The sequence below is a fragment of the Marmota monax genome, unplaced genomic scaffold, assembly GCF_021218885.2.
Source record: "Marmota monax isolate L192 unplaced genomic scaffold, Marmota_monax_Labrador192_F-V1.1 WCK01_AAM20220418_F8-fsc00012, whole genome shotgun sequence".
NCBI lineage: Eukaryota > Metazoa > Chordata > Mammalia > Rodentia > Sciuridae > Marmota > Marmota monax.
This window is the reverse complement of record NW_026695227.1, coordinates 6,525,385-6,544,121: the sequence shown is the minus strand read 5'-3', so window position 1 is coordinate 6,544,121 and position 18,737 is coordinate 6,525,385. Positions and strand designations below refer to the sequence as shown.

Here is an 18,737-nt window from a genome sequence, read left to right as displayed (position 1 = left end):
AAAAAAAAAAAAAAGAAAGTAAGCATTCAGTGATACATTTGGGGAAATTATTTTTCTTTCTTTTATACTTAATTTATCTGAAATGTTAAAGATTGAAAACAGAATACAGAATGAAAATTGAATGTATTTCTTATAGTTCAGGATACTAGTAGAATAAAAGAGATAGAACAAAAAAGTCCAATGGAAAAGCTCTAGGCAAATAACTTCCAAAATTAGTATGTTGGAATATGTATGAAATATGTTAAGTTAACATAAAACCCAGGATGTCCAATCTGAAATGAGTGGAGTCTAAAATAATGATATTTTAATAATCATTAAATAATCATGAAATAATCATTCCAAGGAAAGAAAATATTTGATAAGTTAAATTATCCATAGTATTTGGTAACATTCATGACAAATTTATTCAACCACCTCTTTTTTGTTTTTCAAATCATATATAATAATCCAAGTTTGGGAAATAGGCTAAAACCATTACTTTTTTAAACTGATGCTGTTTTAGACATCAATGAAATGCTATTTAATGTGCTTGTTGAATAATAGAAGGTGCAAAATAAAAAATTTAGAATATTAGAGTCTGTCCTTCATTCTCACATATTTACTATTGATGCTTCATTAAAAAAACTCATTTAAAAAGCTAATTGTTTTGGACTGAGTTCATCTGGAATGTCTCAAACACTGTGTCTATTTATAAAGTAATTTATTGGTAAGAGATGATCACTATTTCCCAGTGATAATGTAAAGACAGTATTTCTTTGATGATTTGCCAAGTGTTAAGTCATATCAGAAAAATTCACAGTAGTCAATGGTTTCTTTCAAAGTGAATATATTGGAGTCTTCATATATGAATAATATGATCAAACTTCTAAATTTGGAAGTTAAGCACCATTACAAATTCTCAAAAATCAAGTGTGTATGTGTATGATATATTAGCAATACTGAGACATTTAGATAACTAAATTAATTCACGTATAAGTAGATTATGATAACCTCAAAAGTATCTCTACATATAGTCAAAAGGTATAGATGCTCTAGGGTGAAGTTTTAATGTGTCCTGGGTACCTATAAGTTTTAACTTTTATATTAGGAAGAATGAAAATCACAAGGTTGAAGAACCAAGCTCAAAGTCAATTACTTAATGGAAAAAAGTTCTCACTTGTTTTAAAAATAGTCTCTGACTCATACAATTTTCTGTAATAATATGGTGTCTTATTTGTGAAACACCAACTCTTGTCTGGAAGAAGCAGCTGCAGGAAGTGATCTGCCTAATGGAGATCACAACTTGGATGCCCCAAACATGACCCAATTTCAATAGCATTGGACAACACCCATGATTTTCTCCTGCCAAGGATGCTTCTCCTCTCTTCATTGTAGTCAGTTGATTTCTCCATGCAGTAAGTCAGCAGCAGGGAAATATGGAGTTATTCTAGGCATGCCCTAGGTAAAAACACCTAGTTTTTCAGCTGATTATGTAAATTGCACATTTTCACCTGTTATGGATCTGTCCCATTATCTCCATTCCTACATTTGAGAGTTAAGCTATGCCTAAATCATCTCTCGGTTAATAAAATGCTCCTCCAATCAACTGTCAATGTTTGTACCACCTTGCAGAATGGTTTCATGTCATCAACTGATGAATTTGAAAATCCTTAATTGCCCATGTAAGGTCCAGATGATCCCACATAACTTGGTGCTGTCTGCTCTCTTTCTAGGTTCTCAACCTGAACCCTTGTAGCCATGTCAAATTTCATATGGCTTCCTAATCACACCAGGCTGTTTTCTGACTGTTTCTCTTCATATTTTCCTTGGCTGAAAGTTATCCCTACTCCACACCATCCTTCAAGATTTCCCTTGTTTGGCCTGAAAACACTGAATTGTTTTTCAATACATAGTTTAAATGGGTAAAGCTAATAATCCTGTCTTACTTATGTTTCCTGCATATACACACATCTTTCATGGTACTTACAATACTTCATTCCATATATTTTTTTGTCTGTTTGTCCATAGTAGAATGAAAGCCCCCTCAAGTACAAACTTTCTGTGTCATTCATCTTTGTCTTCAGAAACTTTCAATATTTCAGGAAAATAGAACATGCTTAATGAATGCTTATTGAATTGACAGATCAAATAACAAAAGCCAATACCTGGTTTTTCAATAGGTATTTCAGGTGGAAATCATACTTTTTGATTACTGTTGAGAGGCATTGTCTGAAAAGGAAAAAAAATACTTAATTAAAATTGGGTGGAAAATTTTATCTAGTGTTTTCTTTAGCACAAATATTTATCACAAGTTGTGTTTGGTTCATTATTTTATAAAAAATAGGGTATAAAAGGGATTACCCTTTACATAATTTTGAAAATATTTTTATAAGTGCTATATAAAATTGTATAACTTGACCAACTATAAATATATGTGAACATTTTATCACTCCAAAAAAGTTAGGACAAATTAACCAAATCTTTCAAAGATTGATCTTCATATCAAATAACTGTTAATTCAAAATGTGAGTTGCAAAGGCGTGATCTTATAAAATATATATCTGGTGTTGGTCCCTATTCCCTAAAACCCTTAGAATATTTGAAGTGGTAAGTATCTTTTTGTATGCTAATTAGTTGACTGTTGGCTGGAACCCCTGGATATCTTCAGGATAGAAACTGGAAAGACCCAAGCAGAATTAGAGGGGCTGAAGGTTAAGCTGAACACGGATGGTCAATAATTCAATCAATCATGGCTATGTAATGAAGTTTCTATTAAAGTTCAAAAGGACAGGGTTTGGAGAGGGTTTTCAGATGACTGAATACCTGGAGATTTCTGGACATTACTGTACCTGGAGAAGGCATGAAACTCTGCTCCCCACCCCAATGCTCTATGCATCTCTTCATTGCATCCTTCTTAAATATCTTACAATAAACCGGTAAATGTGATTCCCTGAGTTCTGTGAACCACTCAAGCAAATTAGGCAAACCCAATAAGGAGATTGTGGGACCCCAATTTATAGCTAGTTAGAAGCACAGGTAAAAAAGAGCTGGGGCTTGCTGGATATGGTGGTGCAAGCCTATAATCCCAAGGGCTCAGGAGACTGAGGCACGAGGATCTCGAGTTCAAAACCATCCTCACAAAAACTAGGTGCCCCACAAAAGGGATTCGTAAGAAGACAATGGTAAACACTAACATCATGAAATGTTAAATATGAAAAATCTTATAGAGAATTGCATTTGGAATTAATGGCATGTATTTATAATAGTAGTGTCTTTGATACCAAACCTCTGTTTTTTTTTCTTTCCTAAGCTTCTCTTATTCCAGCTTTATCTATGTTTAGTTGGAATATTTATGATTTGAACAGCAATTCTTGTGGGTTTCATTCTTCAGAACGTGTTCCAAAACATTATTAACTTTATCTTCTTATTTGTCCTGAAAAACTCCTAATTGAATTGAATAATGAGTAGCACAAAATAAAAACACAGCATTAAAAACTAATCAATATGCTTTACAGCAGCGCTTCCTCACTCTTATTACATTATCCCGTTAGTGGGATTCCATCTGTCAATTCAAAGAAAAACTACATAGAAGATGTCAATGGAGGGGTAGAAAAGCAGTGGTGCATTTTCATATAAAACCTATTTCTAAAATTAAAAATCTACCTGAACTGCACTGATTTCAGCACTTAACTTTAAGGTATGGTATCTATTTTACAGAAAAAGTACTAGAAAATAATGATGGTAAGTGAAGTTCCCATCTTCTAAAAGGTAGTTGAGTCATAGAATAAACAAAATATAAGCTGCTGTCTAGCATTTGACTTTCTGATGACACCATCAAGTGGGTTGAGAAAGGCAGGCAGAGCAGCACCGTCTCACAGAAGGCAAAGTCCCACACTGGCCTTAAGGAGGGCGTGAATAGACCTGTACTAGATAACACGGAAGAAATCTAAGGGGCTGAGTTTGGAATATAAAGGAAGTAGAATAAACACTCCTTGAGAGTTAGAGACTTGGTTTTAGTCATGGCTGCAACATTCAATCTGTATGATAGCTAGCAAAACTTTTCAACTTTTTTTTTTTTTTTTTTTTTTTAGTTTTCTTACCAAAGTAGCACTGGGAGGTGGCATCCATCAGATGGTGGTTCACTGCTCTTGGATTGGAGGGAAAGAGTGAAGGAGTTAAATCTGATTCTAGGTAGTCTCTGGTAGGTTTCCTTTATGCCTTACCAAAGTAGAACCTTTTTTTTTTAACCCTGTGGACACCTGGACAGGCAGTGGCAGGTGTAAGACAAGAGCAGAGTGAATACATCCTGGCTTTGACCTTCTTCTCATAGCCTCTGCCTCTTGCCTTTTGGTGTCCCACCAAGCCAGTTCAAAATAATGCCTTGTCTCCTAAGCATTCCCAGTTTTAAAGACTTTGTCACATTTGATTTCTTTTTTTTCTATATCTCCTCACACCTGCCATTCCTGGAAAATTTATTTTATAAAAAGGAAACTATAGCCTTTGCTAATGTGCTATATTGACAGTTAAAATGCTATGCTGACCCAATCCTTATAATTAGTTACAAAATAAAATTTTGAGTGTGAGCTTATGTGTAATGTCTTTTCTAGTCTTAGCCATTCTATAATTTTATACTGTGAGGCTGAAAATTTTGGGAAGGGAAGTAGAAAGTGGGACACACATGGAAAACACTCATAGCTTAATGAAAAAAACATGGCCTTTGAATATTTCAGATAGATCTGAGTTTACTCCTGCCACTAGTGACCTGAGTGGCCTTGGGAAAGTTATTTAACCTCCCCAAACTTCAGTCTGTTTGGTTTTGAAGTAGAATAATATGCATTATTCTGGGATTGGGGAAAGGCAGAAATTAGAGGAGATAATGCATGCAAAATATATAATAACTCCACAAAGTGATGACTATTATTTTATATCAGGCTTTGCTTTAGAGATTTATGAAATATATTTCCCACAACACATTTTTTGCTGGTTCAGCTCAAAAGAATTTAGTTACAGATATAACCTGACTGTAGCAATTTAGCTTCCTAATAGGTCTATTCTTCCAAATAATTCATGCATATATTTAGTCAAAAGAATCAATTAGGGTATGTTCATTTCCTGTCAGTTGAGTCTTCTGATACGAATTTACTCTCGTCTGTTTATGATATACCAATTACATTCAGGGAGCTCCAGAATTTTAAGTAGAGGATCTTGACTTTCCAAGTATGGAAATTCAGTTTTACAAAGAGCTTAGTGACACATGCATACCCAAATTCACAAAATGAATGAGAAAAAAAATCCTTGAAAATGTAATAACCAGCAGCAGAGATATTTTAAAATGAATGTTAGATTGTTCTGGAAGGTGTTAGCAGCCCTTCAAATATATCTGAAAAGCTGTGAAGAACAGATAATTATTAACAGAACTTGCCAAAGGGAGACATCTATTAAAAGTACAATAGCTTCCATGGTACTAGTGAAAGGACACTCTTTACAATCAACTGAAAAATATTGCGATTTGGCATGTGAGAACTCAGAAAGCCGTCTTGGAACAGAAGTAAAATGTCTTACCTGGATACTTTCCAAATGTGTGTAAACTCTAGAAGTTGGTTTGGGTGAAACTGACAGTGGTCGTCTTCATTCTGTAGACAGCAGGATATATTAATATTTATAGAGTGAATAGGAATGAGTGCCAGATAAAAATAGGTCTGCAACTTCCTGCTGTCATTTTATTCACCTCTGTTGATAACCCTCATTCATCATTTTTATGCTTTTTCTTAAAGACTCTCCTTAACTGTACAAGCCTTCTTTTCAGTAGTGAAACAGAAAGCTGAGCTTAAGTTGAGGCTAAATTGAGAAGACAGTTGAAAAACATCCTGGCATCACCAAGGTCAAACATAAACTTCTACTAGTGTGTAAAAAGGCAGGCTTTTAGTCACCAGTTCTTCCCACATAGGAACTTTCTCTTCTTTTTTTCCTTCATTTAGGGCAAGTGTGCATGCCATGGCAATCTAAGATGATATTTGGCCATGTGGGGCAGTAGACAGACAGTAAATTCCTCCATTTTTCAGCATCTTACCACCAAAATGTCAGCATAAGAAAGCTTTCTCTTTCATGAACAATATATTATGCTAATGGGTGACAGAATATGATGAGTATAAATTCTGGGACACATCAATTGCCAGTTTATTTTCAGTCCTGTGGCCCATATGCATACACAAACACACTATCACACACTCACCTAAACTCTTTGACTAGCTTTTTTTAACTAGGTATCCATAAAACTATGTAACTGTGCAGATATAATATAATATACTCCATCATAATTGCACTATTTGACCACACGGTGGGTGGCAACAAAGTTGAAAGCTGATAAGTTCTTTATTGCTTGGGTATATGTAATCTTGTGTGTCTCCAGCCCTATTTTAATATTTTATTTAGAGACAGGGTCTCACTGAGTTGCTTAGCACCTCACCATTGCTGAGGCTGGCTTTGAACTCTCGATCCTCCTGTCTCAACCTCCCTAGCCACTGGGATTACAGGCATGCACCACCAAGCTCGGCCACACACTTGATTTTGAAATTGCCTATTAAAGTTTCTGATGGAAAACATCAGAAATCTGTATGTGGCTAAAGGTCAAAAGCGAATCAATTTTTATGATTTTTTTTGTGTGCGTGTGTGGAAGAAGCTAAGTTACTTGGAAAGAATGAGGTTATTAGTATAAAACAATGCTGTAAGTGTATGGTTTTAAAGAGAAATACTTTGTAGAGATGCTAAGGAACTTGGAGTGTGAAGCTTACTGTAGAAATTTACATAGAGAGTCATGGATGTATGCAATGTATGGGGATAGCTAAACTAGAAAGTGTGACAGCAATAAGATAATTTCTTTATATGTGGTCGAGAAGGCCACACTTTATATTGTTCAGCAAAAAGGGAGGGAACTATAAAGACAAAAACAGTTTAAAAAACAGTATTAAGTTTAGAAATGTAATATCTTAGTATCCAGTACTTCCCCTCTTTCAGATGGTAAAATCAAAGCATGTATATAAATAATATAAAATTTAAATTGTTATGTATTGAAAAACAAACTTAAAATATATACATATGTATAGTTATTTGTATCGTTCTGTATATCATACTTACATTTATTGTAAACCCATCTTATTTGGTTTACAGAAATATCGTGGGGTGGAAAAATAAGCCTTTGTTGTATTGCTATTTACTAAAACTATTTTGTTTTTATTTAAAATTTCTCAGAAGTGTGGAGAAGAATTTCAGCAGCTGGATATGGAACAAACTGTGTGTTTTACTTTTCTTCAAAGCTGAAGACCATGCCTTGGTCTTAAGAAAAATGTCAAACCTGTATTTTCATCTAAAAATTCTGTTGTCATAATTGTTCTGTGAATATTCCCTTGGAGCTAGAAGCAAATCTTGTTTTTATGATTAGTATCTACAATGTTGGCAACACTTTTGATCAACTTAGAGAAAGATAAAAAGAGAGCAAAAACTTAAAAAGAGATTCAGTCATTTACATCACATCTAATCAATGTAGGAGTTTTAAGATTTTGAAATCAAGGATGGTTTCTAAAGCCCATCAAATTGCTAAATGAACAGTCTCTCAGAACAAGAATTAAATTGTCATATTTTAGTATAATATAATCAAGTTTCAAATAGGGAAGGCATCTAAGATGAATTGAGCTTGGTAATGCCTTTCATAACTATAAAACACTAAAGTATCTATTGAAAGGCAATGATGTTGATAAATTTAGTCAAATGATAATAATTATTACATTTCTATGTGAAAAAGTACCATAAATCTACTTTTATAGTTTTACTAGAGCGACAATATAATTGTTCACAAATGTTTAGCTTACAGCTTAAATTCTGAAAATCAGGAGAATTTTGACAACATTTTGAAAAGTAGTATTGAAAACATATCTTTTTATGATGCCTATGTTAAAAACAAGGGTCAGATATTTTAAATATGGTAATTCAGACACTGAAGAAGAATCAGAAGATGATAAGCTGTCTCAGTATATTAAAGTGATTAATATAGTATCTAGATTCTACCCCAAAACCTTTATAAAGTCTGCTTTAAAATCAGGCAATTGAGGGAGGAGGTAAAGGTTAAGAGTAAGTACTGAGGATTGAATTGGAGCAAACTGAATTCTATGTATTTATAATTATGCCAAAAGGAATCCTAATATTATGTATAACTAACATGAACCAATAAAAAATGAAAAAAGGCAATTATCCTTTTGTTTGTTCATTTATTTTTGTCACATATTTGCCCATGAGAGTATAATTTATCCTGCTTTCTGTGTATTAAAAGTTTAAAGAAAAAGTATTATGTATCAAAATTGTTGACCTATCAGCAAACACCATGATTGCTTTGATTTGGATCTGAGTATTCCTCTAAGGCTCATGTATTAAAGACATCATCCCCACAGTGGCATTAAAGGAAGGTGGAATCATTAAGAGGTGGGGTAAAGTCAGATGTTTATAGGTCTCTGGAGGAGTACACTTGAAAGGTATTGTCCTCAGTATTTTTTTTTTTTTGCTACCTGTTTCCTAATGAGATGTCAGATTTTTGCTTCAACATATGCTGCTGTCATGATATGCTGCCTTGCCATAACATCAAAAGCATTAGGTCCAACTGATCATGGGTAGAAACTCTAAAACTGTGAGCCAAAATAGGTGTTTCCCCTTTATAGGATGACTATGGCATTTGTTGTAGTAATGGAAAGCTGACCAACAGAAAACTGGCAGTGAGAAGTGGGGTCTTTGTTGTTGCTATATACTTGATGATGTGGAGAAGCCTTTGGAATTGGTTTACAGGAAGAGTTTGGAAATATTTGGAGGAGCGGGCTGGAGAAAACCTAGCATGCTGTAAACAGAGCTTACCTTGTATTTTGCTGTGGGCTCAAAAACCAGACTGCTGATGGGAGTGCCAAGAGTAAAGGTGATGCAGGTGAGGTTTCTATTGGGAAGTGAGGACTATTGGAAACTGGACCAGAGGCTAAATGTTACACCATGGCAATTAATTTGAATGCATTTTTATCATGCTCAGATGCTTTGTGGGAGACTGAGATCAAGGGTGGTAGACGAGTTAACTAACAGAGGAAATTTCAAGGCAGCCCAGTATTCAAGCTGTTGTGTAGATATTACTGGCTACCTTTAACTGGATTTATAGTAAGAATCAGGAGAAAAGAGAAACATCAGAATGACTTGAAAATTTTGCAGCTTGGCCAGAGAAGGGATGGGTATAAGTTTTGGATAAGGACTGTGTGGTTATTGGCACCTACAAAAAGAAGACAAGCACTTTGTACCAGGACAATAGGAAGGATGCCTCCAAGATATCTCAGGAATCTGCAAGGCCACCCTACCCATTGGTAGGCTCAGAGATCTGGAAGTGTGAATTTCTTTCAAAGTCTTTAATTTGAGGAAAGACATCAGAGATAGACACCCTGTGCATCTAGGACCACCTCAGAATGACTTTCCAGTGTTAAGACAACAAGGTACTCAGAGCCCACCACAGCTAGTTTCAAGTGGGTCCAGGTATAGTTCATGCTGGCAGCAGAACTTGGCATTGCCCACATGATGTTGTGGCATCCATTAAGATTTCAAAGGAAAGCTCTGGAGGCCAGGCAGTGTGTTACAGTGTTGAAGTCCCTGCAGTGGGGTGATTCATGGAGCTAGGGAGTGCATCCAAAAAGCTATAGTTTAGACCCTGAAAGGTAGAGATCCCAGCATTGAGCAGTGCCTGTTGAGGAAAGATCTAGGGAGTATGCAAAAGTTTTCCTAAAAGAGTACCATTGTGGGTGAACACAAGCAAGGCCGTATAGGTGGAATCCCATATCCCACCACAGGTTGTCCTCGATATAGGGCATGAAGATTCAGGACTTAATGTTTGCCCTACTGGGTTTTGGTGTTGATTTGTGACAATTCCTTTCTCTTCCCCTATTCCATACTTTTCAATGGTAATATTTACCCTGTGCCCTGTCCCATCATTGTATCTTGAAAGTATGTTACTTGTGTTTTGATTTCTCACAGGGGCTCACAGCTGAATTTGCCTTTAGTCTTGAAGAAGACTTTGGATTTCAACATTTGAGCAATGCTGGAACGATTAAGATTTTGAGGATTCCTGGAGATGGACTAAAGACATCTTGCACTGTAAGATAGTTATAACCCTTAGGGAACAGCAGCAGAATGCTACAATTTGGATTTTTAGTGTCTTCCAAAGGCCCGTGAAGTAAAGCTTGGTTCCCAGGGTCATGTAATTGGGATGTGGGGGGAATCTTTAAGAGCTGGGGCATAGTGGGAGGTCGTTTGGTCACAGGAGGAATGCCCTTAAAGGGGATTTTGAGGCCTCCATCTCTTCCTCACTTTTTCCTTTTGCTTTTTGGTTCATGATAAGGTACATGGCTTTGCTCTGCATGCACTCCTACCATGATGTGCTGCTTTACCACAGGCTCTAAAGTAACGGGGATAATGGATCATGTACTGAAACCTCCAAAATTGTGAAACAATTCACTTCATAAGTTGATTGTCTCAGGGATTTTTTTTTATTGCAACAGAAAGATAACAAGCGATACTGTGAGGTACACATTATTCTGAGATAGCAAATCAATGCCCATATCTCTCAATATTTCACAAGTTTTTGAATGTTTAAATGCAAACTAGTTTTAATAAGGCCTTAAAATTTTCACTAGTAAATGACTGAAATATAATATTGTCTGTCACCTTAATTCTATGACATCAATAGCTAATACTTATGTAATGCTACCAAGGTCAGACACAGATCTAAGCTCCTCACTTATACTTCTCAGTTGAGTTCCCCTAATAGCCACATTGGCTAAATACTATTTATTATTTATAATTTTAGATAAAATTAAGGTACAGAGTATTGAATAATTTTCCTAAGAGTGAACATTTGAAATGGGCAATATGAGACCAGAGTTATTTCTTGAAACAAGATGCCAAATTAATAAATTAAATATTCCTCATTTCAAATGGTCAGAGCTAGGACTATGTGCTTTAAAATTTAGACATAAAAACAATTTCCACTGCCAATCCTTCATATTAGTTTCTATCAGTTTGTCCCTATAGCTGCTTCTCAAGGTATAGATACATTTTCTTTTGAAGGACATATCTTTGTTGAACTTCATTATATATGTGTGTGTGAGTGTGTGTGTGTGTGTGTGTGTGTGTGTGTGTATTTTTTAATTCTCTCTCTACTAGGATGTGAACACTAAATTTTAAAGAAGGTACCAATATGCCTTGTATTTTTTTTCCTTTTTTTTCCTTTTTTTATTGGTTGTTCAAAACATTACAAAGCACTTGACATATCATATTTCATACATTAGATTCAAGTTGGTTATGAACTCCCAATTTTTGTGTAGGCAGTGTTTAGAATAATTTCTACCACATGATTGGTGCTTAATTATTATTTGTTTGATGAAAAAATAAATTACCAATCTATACTATATGTTTTCTAGGATTCTGGATTTGAACTATGTTCATTAAACTTTTTTACTGTATGAGACAAGTATTATATATAGCATACAGAACACGTTTAACAAATAGTGCTTAAATTAGTCACACACATACACACGTAATATTTATGCTCATTCCTAAAAGTGAAGTCTTAAAGATTTTTATAAAATGTAATGTATTCTACTTTGGAATGTGATTATGAAAAAAAAATTTAAAAAGAGTAAAAATTTGGAAAATGAAGACATGGAGTACCTTTCTTTTATCCTATGTAAAGGCTGCATTGCTCTTTAATTTGGAAGGGGGGCCAGCTGGTTCTCCTGGTTGAGACTTGGTTGATTTTTGTCTACTATTCTAGTCACTCATGCAGAGCCTACTACATAAAAATCACACACTAAATACTTATTAAATGAATGGAAAGTACACAAATTCCTTTGCCTTCAGGCATATGATAAAATTTTAAATCACAGTTTCAGTCAGTGCTAGGAAAAGTTGTGGATAAGAAAAGGCATATATTTTTTCTGTTCCTAAGTTCTTGTTTCAGCCAAGAGTTGACGTTATTTATTATATGAAGTAGAGAGATGGTTACTAGCAAAGTTACCATGAAGAATAAAAAAGAAGCATGTAACTTAATGATCTCTATGATTAAAATGACACATTAGAACAGGCCCTTTGGGTTACAGATACATACTATATACTCAATGATGACTTTGTGCTTGTCCTTGTACATAATGACAATGGTGGCAATGACAAGAACTCAAAGACACTGGATTGGATGACACTGTAAATTTTATGACGTACTACTTTTTTGTTTGTTTATTTTTAATTCTAATTTGTTACATATACAGCAGAAGTCATTACAATTCATATATCACATATACAGCACAATTTTTCATAACTCTGGTTGTATAAAAAGTATATCCACACCATTCATGTCTTCATTCATGTAGTTAGGGTAATGATATCCATCTCATTCCACCATCTCTTTTATCCCCATCCCCCTTCCCTTTCCCTCCCACCCCTTTGTCCTATCTAGAGTTCATCTAATTCTCCCATGCTCCCCCTACCAACCTGACTATGAATCAGCCTCCTAATATCAGAGAAAATATACTGCGTTTGGTTTTCTGGGATTGGCTAACATCACTTAACATTATATTCTCTAACTATCCATTTAACTGCAAATTCCATGATTTTATTCTCTTTTATTTCTGAGTAATATTCCACTGTGTATATATACCACATTTTCTTTATCCATTCATCTACTGAAGGGCAACTAGGTTGGTTCCACAGTTCAAATATTGTGAATTGTGCTACTCTAAACATTGATGTGGCTGTGTCCCTATAGTATGCTGCTTTTAAGTTCTTTGGGTATAAACCAAGGAGTGGGATAGCTGGGTCAAATGGTGGTTCGATTCCCAGCTTTCCAATGAATCTACATATTGCTATCCATATTGGCTACACTAATTTGCAGTCCCACCAGCAATGTATGAGTGTGCCTTTTCCTCCATATCCTCGCCAACATTTATTGTTGTTTGTATTATTGATAACTGCCATTCTGACTGGAGTGAGATGAAATCTTAGAGTAGTTTTGATCTGCATTTCTCTAATTGCTAGAGCTGTTGAACATGTTTTCACATATTTGTTGATTGATTATATATATCATCTTCTGAGAGGTGTCTGCTCAGTTCCTTGGCCCATTTATTGATTAGGCTATTTGTTTTTTAGGTGTTTAGCTTTCTGTATTCTTTATATACCCTAGAGATTAGTGTTCTATCTGATGTGTGAGTGGTAAAAATTTGCTCCCAAGATGTAGGTTCTCTATTCACTTCACCTAAACACTAGAAAAACTAGGGATAATAGGAACATATTTCAACATCACAAAAGCTATATATGCTAAGTCTCAGGCCAACATCATTCTAAATGGAGAAAAATTGAAAGCATTCCCTCTAAAAACTGGAACAATACAGGGATGCCCTCTTTCACCACTTCTACTAAACATAGTTCTTAAAACACTAGCCAGATAAATTAGACATATAAAAGAAATTAAAGGGATGCGGATGGGAAGATAACTCAAATTAGCACTATTTGCTGACAATATGATTCTATATCTAGAAGAATTCCACCGGAAAACTTCTAGAACTAGTAAATGAATTCAGCAAAGTAGCAGGATACAAAATCAACACCCATAAACCAAAGGCATTTTTGTATATCAGTGACAAATCCTTAGAAAGGGAATGAGAAAAACTACCCCATTTACAATTGTCTCAAAACAAACAAACAAACAAACTTGGGAATCAACCTAACAAAATAAGTGAAAGACTTCTCCAACAAAAACTACAGAATGCTATAGAAAGAAATTAAAGAAAACCTTAGAAGATGGAAAGATCTCTGTTGTTCCTTGATAGGCAGAATTAATATTGTCAAAATGACCATATTACCATAAACACTATACAGATTTAATGCAATTCCAATAAAAATCCCAATGACATTCCTCATAGAAATAGAAAAAGAAGTCATGAAATTCATCTGGAAAAATAAGAGACCCAGAATAGCTAAAGCAATCTTGAGCAAGAAGAGTGAAGCAGGTGGCATCACTATACCTGAATTAAACTATACTACAGAGCAATAGTGACAAAACCAACATGGTGTTGGCACCAAAATAGACTGGTAGACCAATGCTACAGAATAGAGGACACAGAGACTAACCCACACAATTACAGTTATATAAGACAAAGGCTCCAAAATCATACATTGTAGAAAAGAGGGCCTCTTCAACAAATGGTGCTGGGAAAACTGGAAATCCATATGCAACAAAATGAAATTAAACTCCTCTCACTATGCACAAAACTCAACACAAGTGGATCAAAGACCTAAGAATTAAACCAGAGACACTGTGACTATTAAAAGAAAAAGTAGGCCGAAATCTCCATCATGTGGGATTAGGCCCCAAATTCCTTAATAAGATTCCTATAGTGCAAGAATTAAAATCAAGAATCAATAAATGGGATGGATTAAAACTAAAAAGCTTCTTCTCAGCAAAAGAAACAAATGAGTGACAGACTACTTTTGCTCAAATGACATTTTTCTTATTTACTGGCTATGAGAATTTTGAACCTTTTAATTCATTTCTTAACTTTTTAAGCACTTTTAATTATCTGATAGGAAAATTAGAGTATTTGTTACCTTCTTTTGGCACTTGAACTATTTTATAATTTTGAGCACTGAGAACAGTGCCTGGCACCTAATATAAGCATAGTATTTAACTATTATTAAGCACCTATCATGCCCCAGACTTTGAAGTATATGAACAAGGCTGTGGAAAGCAAAACAAAATATAAAATTACTGTAAAAATTATATACAAAATCTTTGAGATTAGTGTGTAGATTCTAAATACAGTTGCCAAGTAAGTTGGTAGAATAAAGTGTGGGCTCTGAAGACTCACTGGCTTGTTCAAATCCAAGCTCCTTTCCATATCAATTCCATGACTGTTATCTTGGGAAAGTCAGAGGGACTCCCTAGGATTCTGCTTCCTTATTTTCAGTAGTGTTTGCCTCACAGAATTGTTAAGATTAAATGTGATAGAAATGTTAAGAGTCTCACACATAAAATAGAGGCTCATATTTTATTTATTCATATTTTATCAGAGTGGTAGAATAATATGGATTTTAAAATAAACCTTAATTTATATGAGACTAAAATGTCAGTGATTTGTAAATTACTACACCAATGAGATAAATTATTTTTAGCAACATACAAATTAGAATCGTATATTTTCTCTTCTTCCTTCATGATGCAATGAAATATGATGATTCAGCTTTTTCTGCAACACTGAGGGCAATTTGAAGAATTTAAGTTTATTAATTCTGACGAAATTAATTGCGCTTCATAATGTTTCTTTGTGGAAATTTCAGATGCATAGCCCTAGAGCTGTCAATAGTGACCAAGTTGAAAACCAGATCCAAAAGATATTTCTAAACAATTCTCTTTTGGCCTCATTATGTTATATTCCATATAGACATATTACAACTCAATACACCACCTGACATTTTTTATGATGAAACACCTCATAATAGAAAAAAAGAATCATGCACTAGAAATCTGTTATCTGATGGAAATGACAAGGTGATAGGATTTTTTGCTTAAAGCAGGTAATTGGAAGATTCTACAGATAAAAACTGCCAAAAAATCAAAGTTCACCGCATACTGTGCAATTTGGTTTGGAAGTAACTTAAGACATCACACAGAGAATAAAATTATCATATAACCGCATGAAATAGTGTCATTAAAGCACAGTAATTTCCTTCTAGGTAGTTTTATTATATATGGTGTGAATATTAATTTGTCCTGCTTTAAGTTAGGGACATAAATAGTTTTCAAATGAACAGTAGTTGTGTTATTATTCTGCCTTCAATAGTTTCTTCTTTACATTTTTCTATTCCTTTTACTTCTCAGTATATAGATGTAAGCTATAATTATGACTTACCAAGTTATAAAATTTAGTAAGTTTCTCATCAATAACTTTTCTGAGACCAAAATTTATTTACTATTATGAGTGTCTTAGCTTGGATTGCTATAAGAAACTCTTTCCATAGACTAGAAGGTTTAAATGACAGACACGAATTTCTTATAGTTCTGGAGACCAGGAGTTTCAAGCTTGGGTGAAGTTCTCTTCCTGGGTTATAGAAAACAGCCTTGTTGCTGTGTCCTCACATGGGGGAAAGAAAAAAGAAACAGAAAGCAAGTCTCTCATCTCTTCTTAAAAGGGCACTAATATCCCAAGAACCCTTCTCTCATGACCTCATCTAATCTAATTACCTCTCAAAGTCCCAACCTCCTAATTCTATACAACTGAGGGAGTAGGCTTTCAACACAGGAATTGGGGGTTGGGGAGAACAAACATTCAGAACCAAACACTAAAAATGCAGTAATGCTTTCATGTTATTGTTTTGGTCTAAATTAACAGGCATGCAGATAAAGTTTTCAGTATATTTCAATACTATATTCAGATAAACATGTATTTATTAAGTCAGGTGTTTCTGAATTGGCAGGAAGCCATAAAGACAGGAACATTGTCCTAAAGTGTATCAGTTAATGAAAATCAATGCAAAGGAGTCTTACCTTTCGTGATAACTTTCCTGGAGCTTCCCTATTTTTCTGTAGCTGAAGCTGAATAACTGATTTATCTTTCTGAAACATTTTGTGGCTCCCCAAACAGTGATCACTGAAGAAGAAAAAAATGAACACAATCACATCCTCATACAATACCCTCAAGTGTGTGTTTTCTTCCTTGTCTTCATTTCCTTTTTATTTTTGGAACTTATTCTGGTAAAGTCTGGTAAGAGTAACCTGAGAGTGTGTGTGTGTATGTATGTGTGTGAATGAATATAATGAGAGGAGATCATATATACATAGATTAAGTGTAGCAGCATATTGTAATTTTTTAAAATGCATTAATAAATTAGAAAATGATTAAATACACTTACGATGGTTACAGTAAGCTATAATAAAGAATAATTTACAAAATTATTTATATAGCAATCTCAAAACTGAGGTCCATATGCTTCTGGAGGCCTCTAAGTGATGCCACAGTATCTATGTGTTGGACCATTGTATGAAGGGAGCAGAGTTGAGTAGTAGAAATTTGATGGCTTTGGAGATATGTAGACTAGCTCTGTGACCTTAGGCAGGCTAAGTGAACTAAAACTATCTGAAATTCAATACTATCTTCTTTGGGTTTGAGAAATTAATGTCTACATCAAAGGGTTGACAAGAAGATTAAGCAGAAAAAAAATCCCTTCATATTTCAGAATTTCTAATGGCGTAATTATATTTTCTTTTCCTCTCTGTTTTTTGTCCCTAAATATTTGCCAAGCCCAAACTGCATAGTGATCACAGCAAATGGCTCTTTTGAAACATACCATTTTAAACAAAGTCTGAAGGATTTTTCCGTGAAATGAAAGGCTTTTGCTGGGTAGTCTCCTTTATTGCTTTCAACATTTACATCTCCAACCCTTGTTATTCAGAAAAATTTGTTTTGTAAATGTATTTTATTCAAAGTATCTTGGCTAAATATGAGAAGGATTTCAGGAGAAAAAAAAATATCATACTGGAAGTTTGGGATCCTTAAAGTAATAATTTACTAAATATGTGGAACTCTTATGCCTAGCACAGTAACACAAATTAGAGTATTATTTGGTTAATATCCACTGTTATATTTAAATATTTAAATTATTTTGACAGTTTTTATTCTTAATACCTAACTTCTATATTACTATAGATTTATATTAAATATATTGTTTTAGTGATCTAGAACTACACTGGCCAGCATAGAAGCTATTTAGACACATGTGACTACAGATCAATTGCACTGAGGCTAGTCTGAATTAACATGTACTAAAAGTGTAAATTACTCACTGGATTTTGAAGATTCGTCACAAATAATAGTGTGAAACATCTCAAAAACTTCATTTAATTACATATTGAAAGAATATTTCAGCCATATTGAGTTAAATAATAAATTAAGTATATTGTGGCTTGTTTCTTTTTCTATTTCTTATTATGGCTAGTAGAAAATTTAAAACTAATAGGTAACCCACATAACAGGTCCGTTGAATTGTACAATGCAAGAGAAAATTAAAATGAAGAGAAAAAAAAGCATTAAAGATGAGATAGGAGGGTGGTATGATGTCTAATTTAATGAGAAAATGGAGAAAAATATATCTGTGTTCAAGGAGGTGTGTTAGTCAGCTTTTTGAAGCTGTGACCAAAATACCTGACATCAACAACTTAAAGGAGGAAAGATTTGTTTTGTTTCATGATTTCAAAGGTTTCAGTCCATGGTTGGCTGGTCCCATTGCTTTGGGCCTGAGGAGAGGCAGAATATCATGACAAATGGGTGTGGCAGAGGAAAGCTGCTCAGCTTATAGCAACCAGAGAGCAGAGAAAGAGAAAGAGGAAGGACCTAAGGACAACATATGGTCGATATGGTCTCTAAGAGCATACCCATTCCTCCAACCATGACTCACCTGCCTGCTGTTTCTACCACCTTTTAGTAGTCCATTCAAATTATTAATCCACCAAATGGATTGTTAAGGTTTGGATATAAGGTGTTATCCCCCAAGATCCTGTGTTAATGCACTAATATTCAGGGGTAAATGTTTAGATTATGACAGGTATGACCTAATCAGTCCATTCTAGTTTGAATGGACTGAATTTGTGGCACCCAAAGGCAGGTAGTGTGTGGTGGCAGGGGATAGGTCACTAGAGGCATGCC

The 18,737-nt window shown here is 34.5% G+C and overlaps 1 protein-coding gene across 3 annotated transcripts in view; it reads right to left on the bottom strand.

Moving 5' to 3' along the window:
- The window catches only part of Pik3c2g (phosphatidylinositol-4-phosphate 3-kinase catalytic subunit type 2 gamma), a 385,322-nt gene that overhangs the window by 297,282 nt on the left and 69,303 nt on the right, over positions 1 to 18,737 (bottom strand). For all 3 annotated transcript variants that reach the window (XM_058576231.1, XM_058576230.1, XM_058576232.1), the window contains 3 exons: positions 16,583 to 16,685; positions 5,542 to 5,612; positions 2,145 to 2,208 (listed from right to left, as the gene is read on the bottom strand). In XM_058576231.1, the coding sequence (XP_058432214.1) occupies positions 2,145 to 2,208; positions 5,542 to 5,612; positions 16,583 to 16,685 (238 nt within the window). The remainder of the gene's footprint in view (positions 1 to 2,144; positions 2,209 to 5,541; positions 5,613 to 16,582; positions 16,686 to 18,737) is intronic.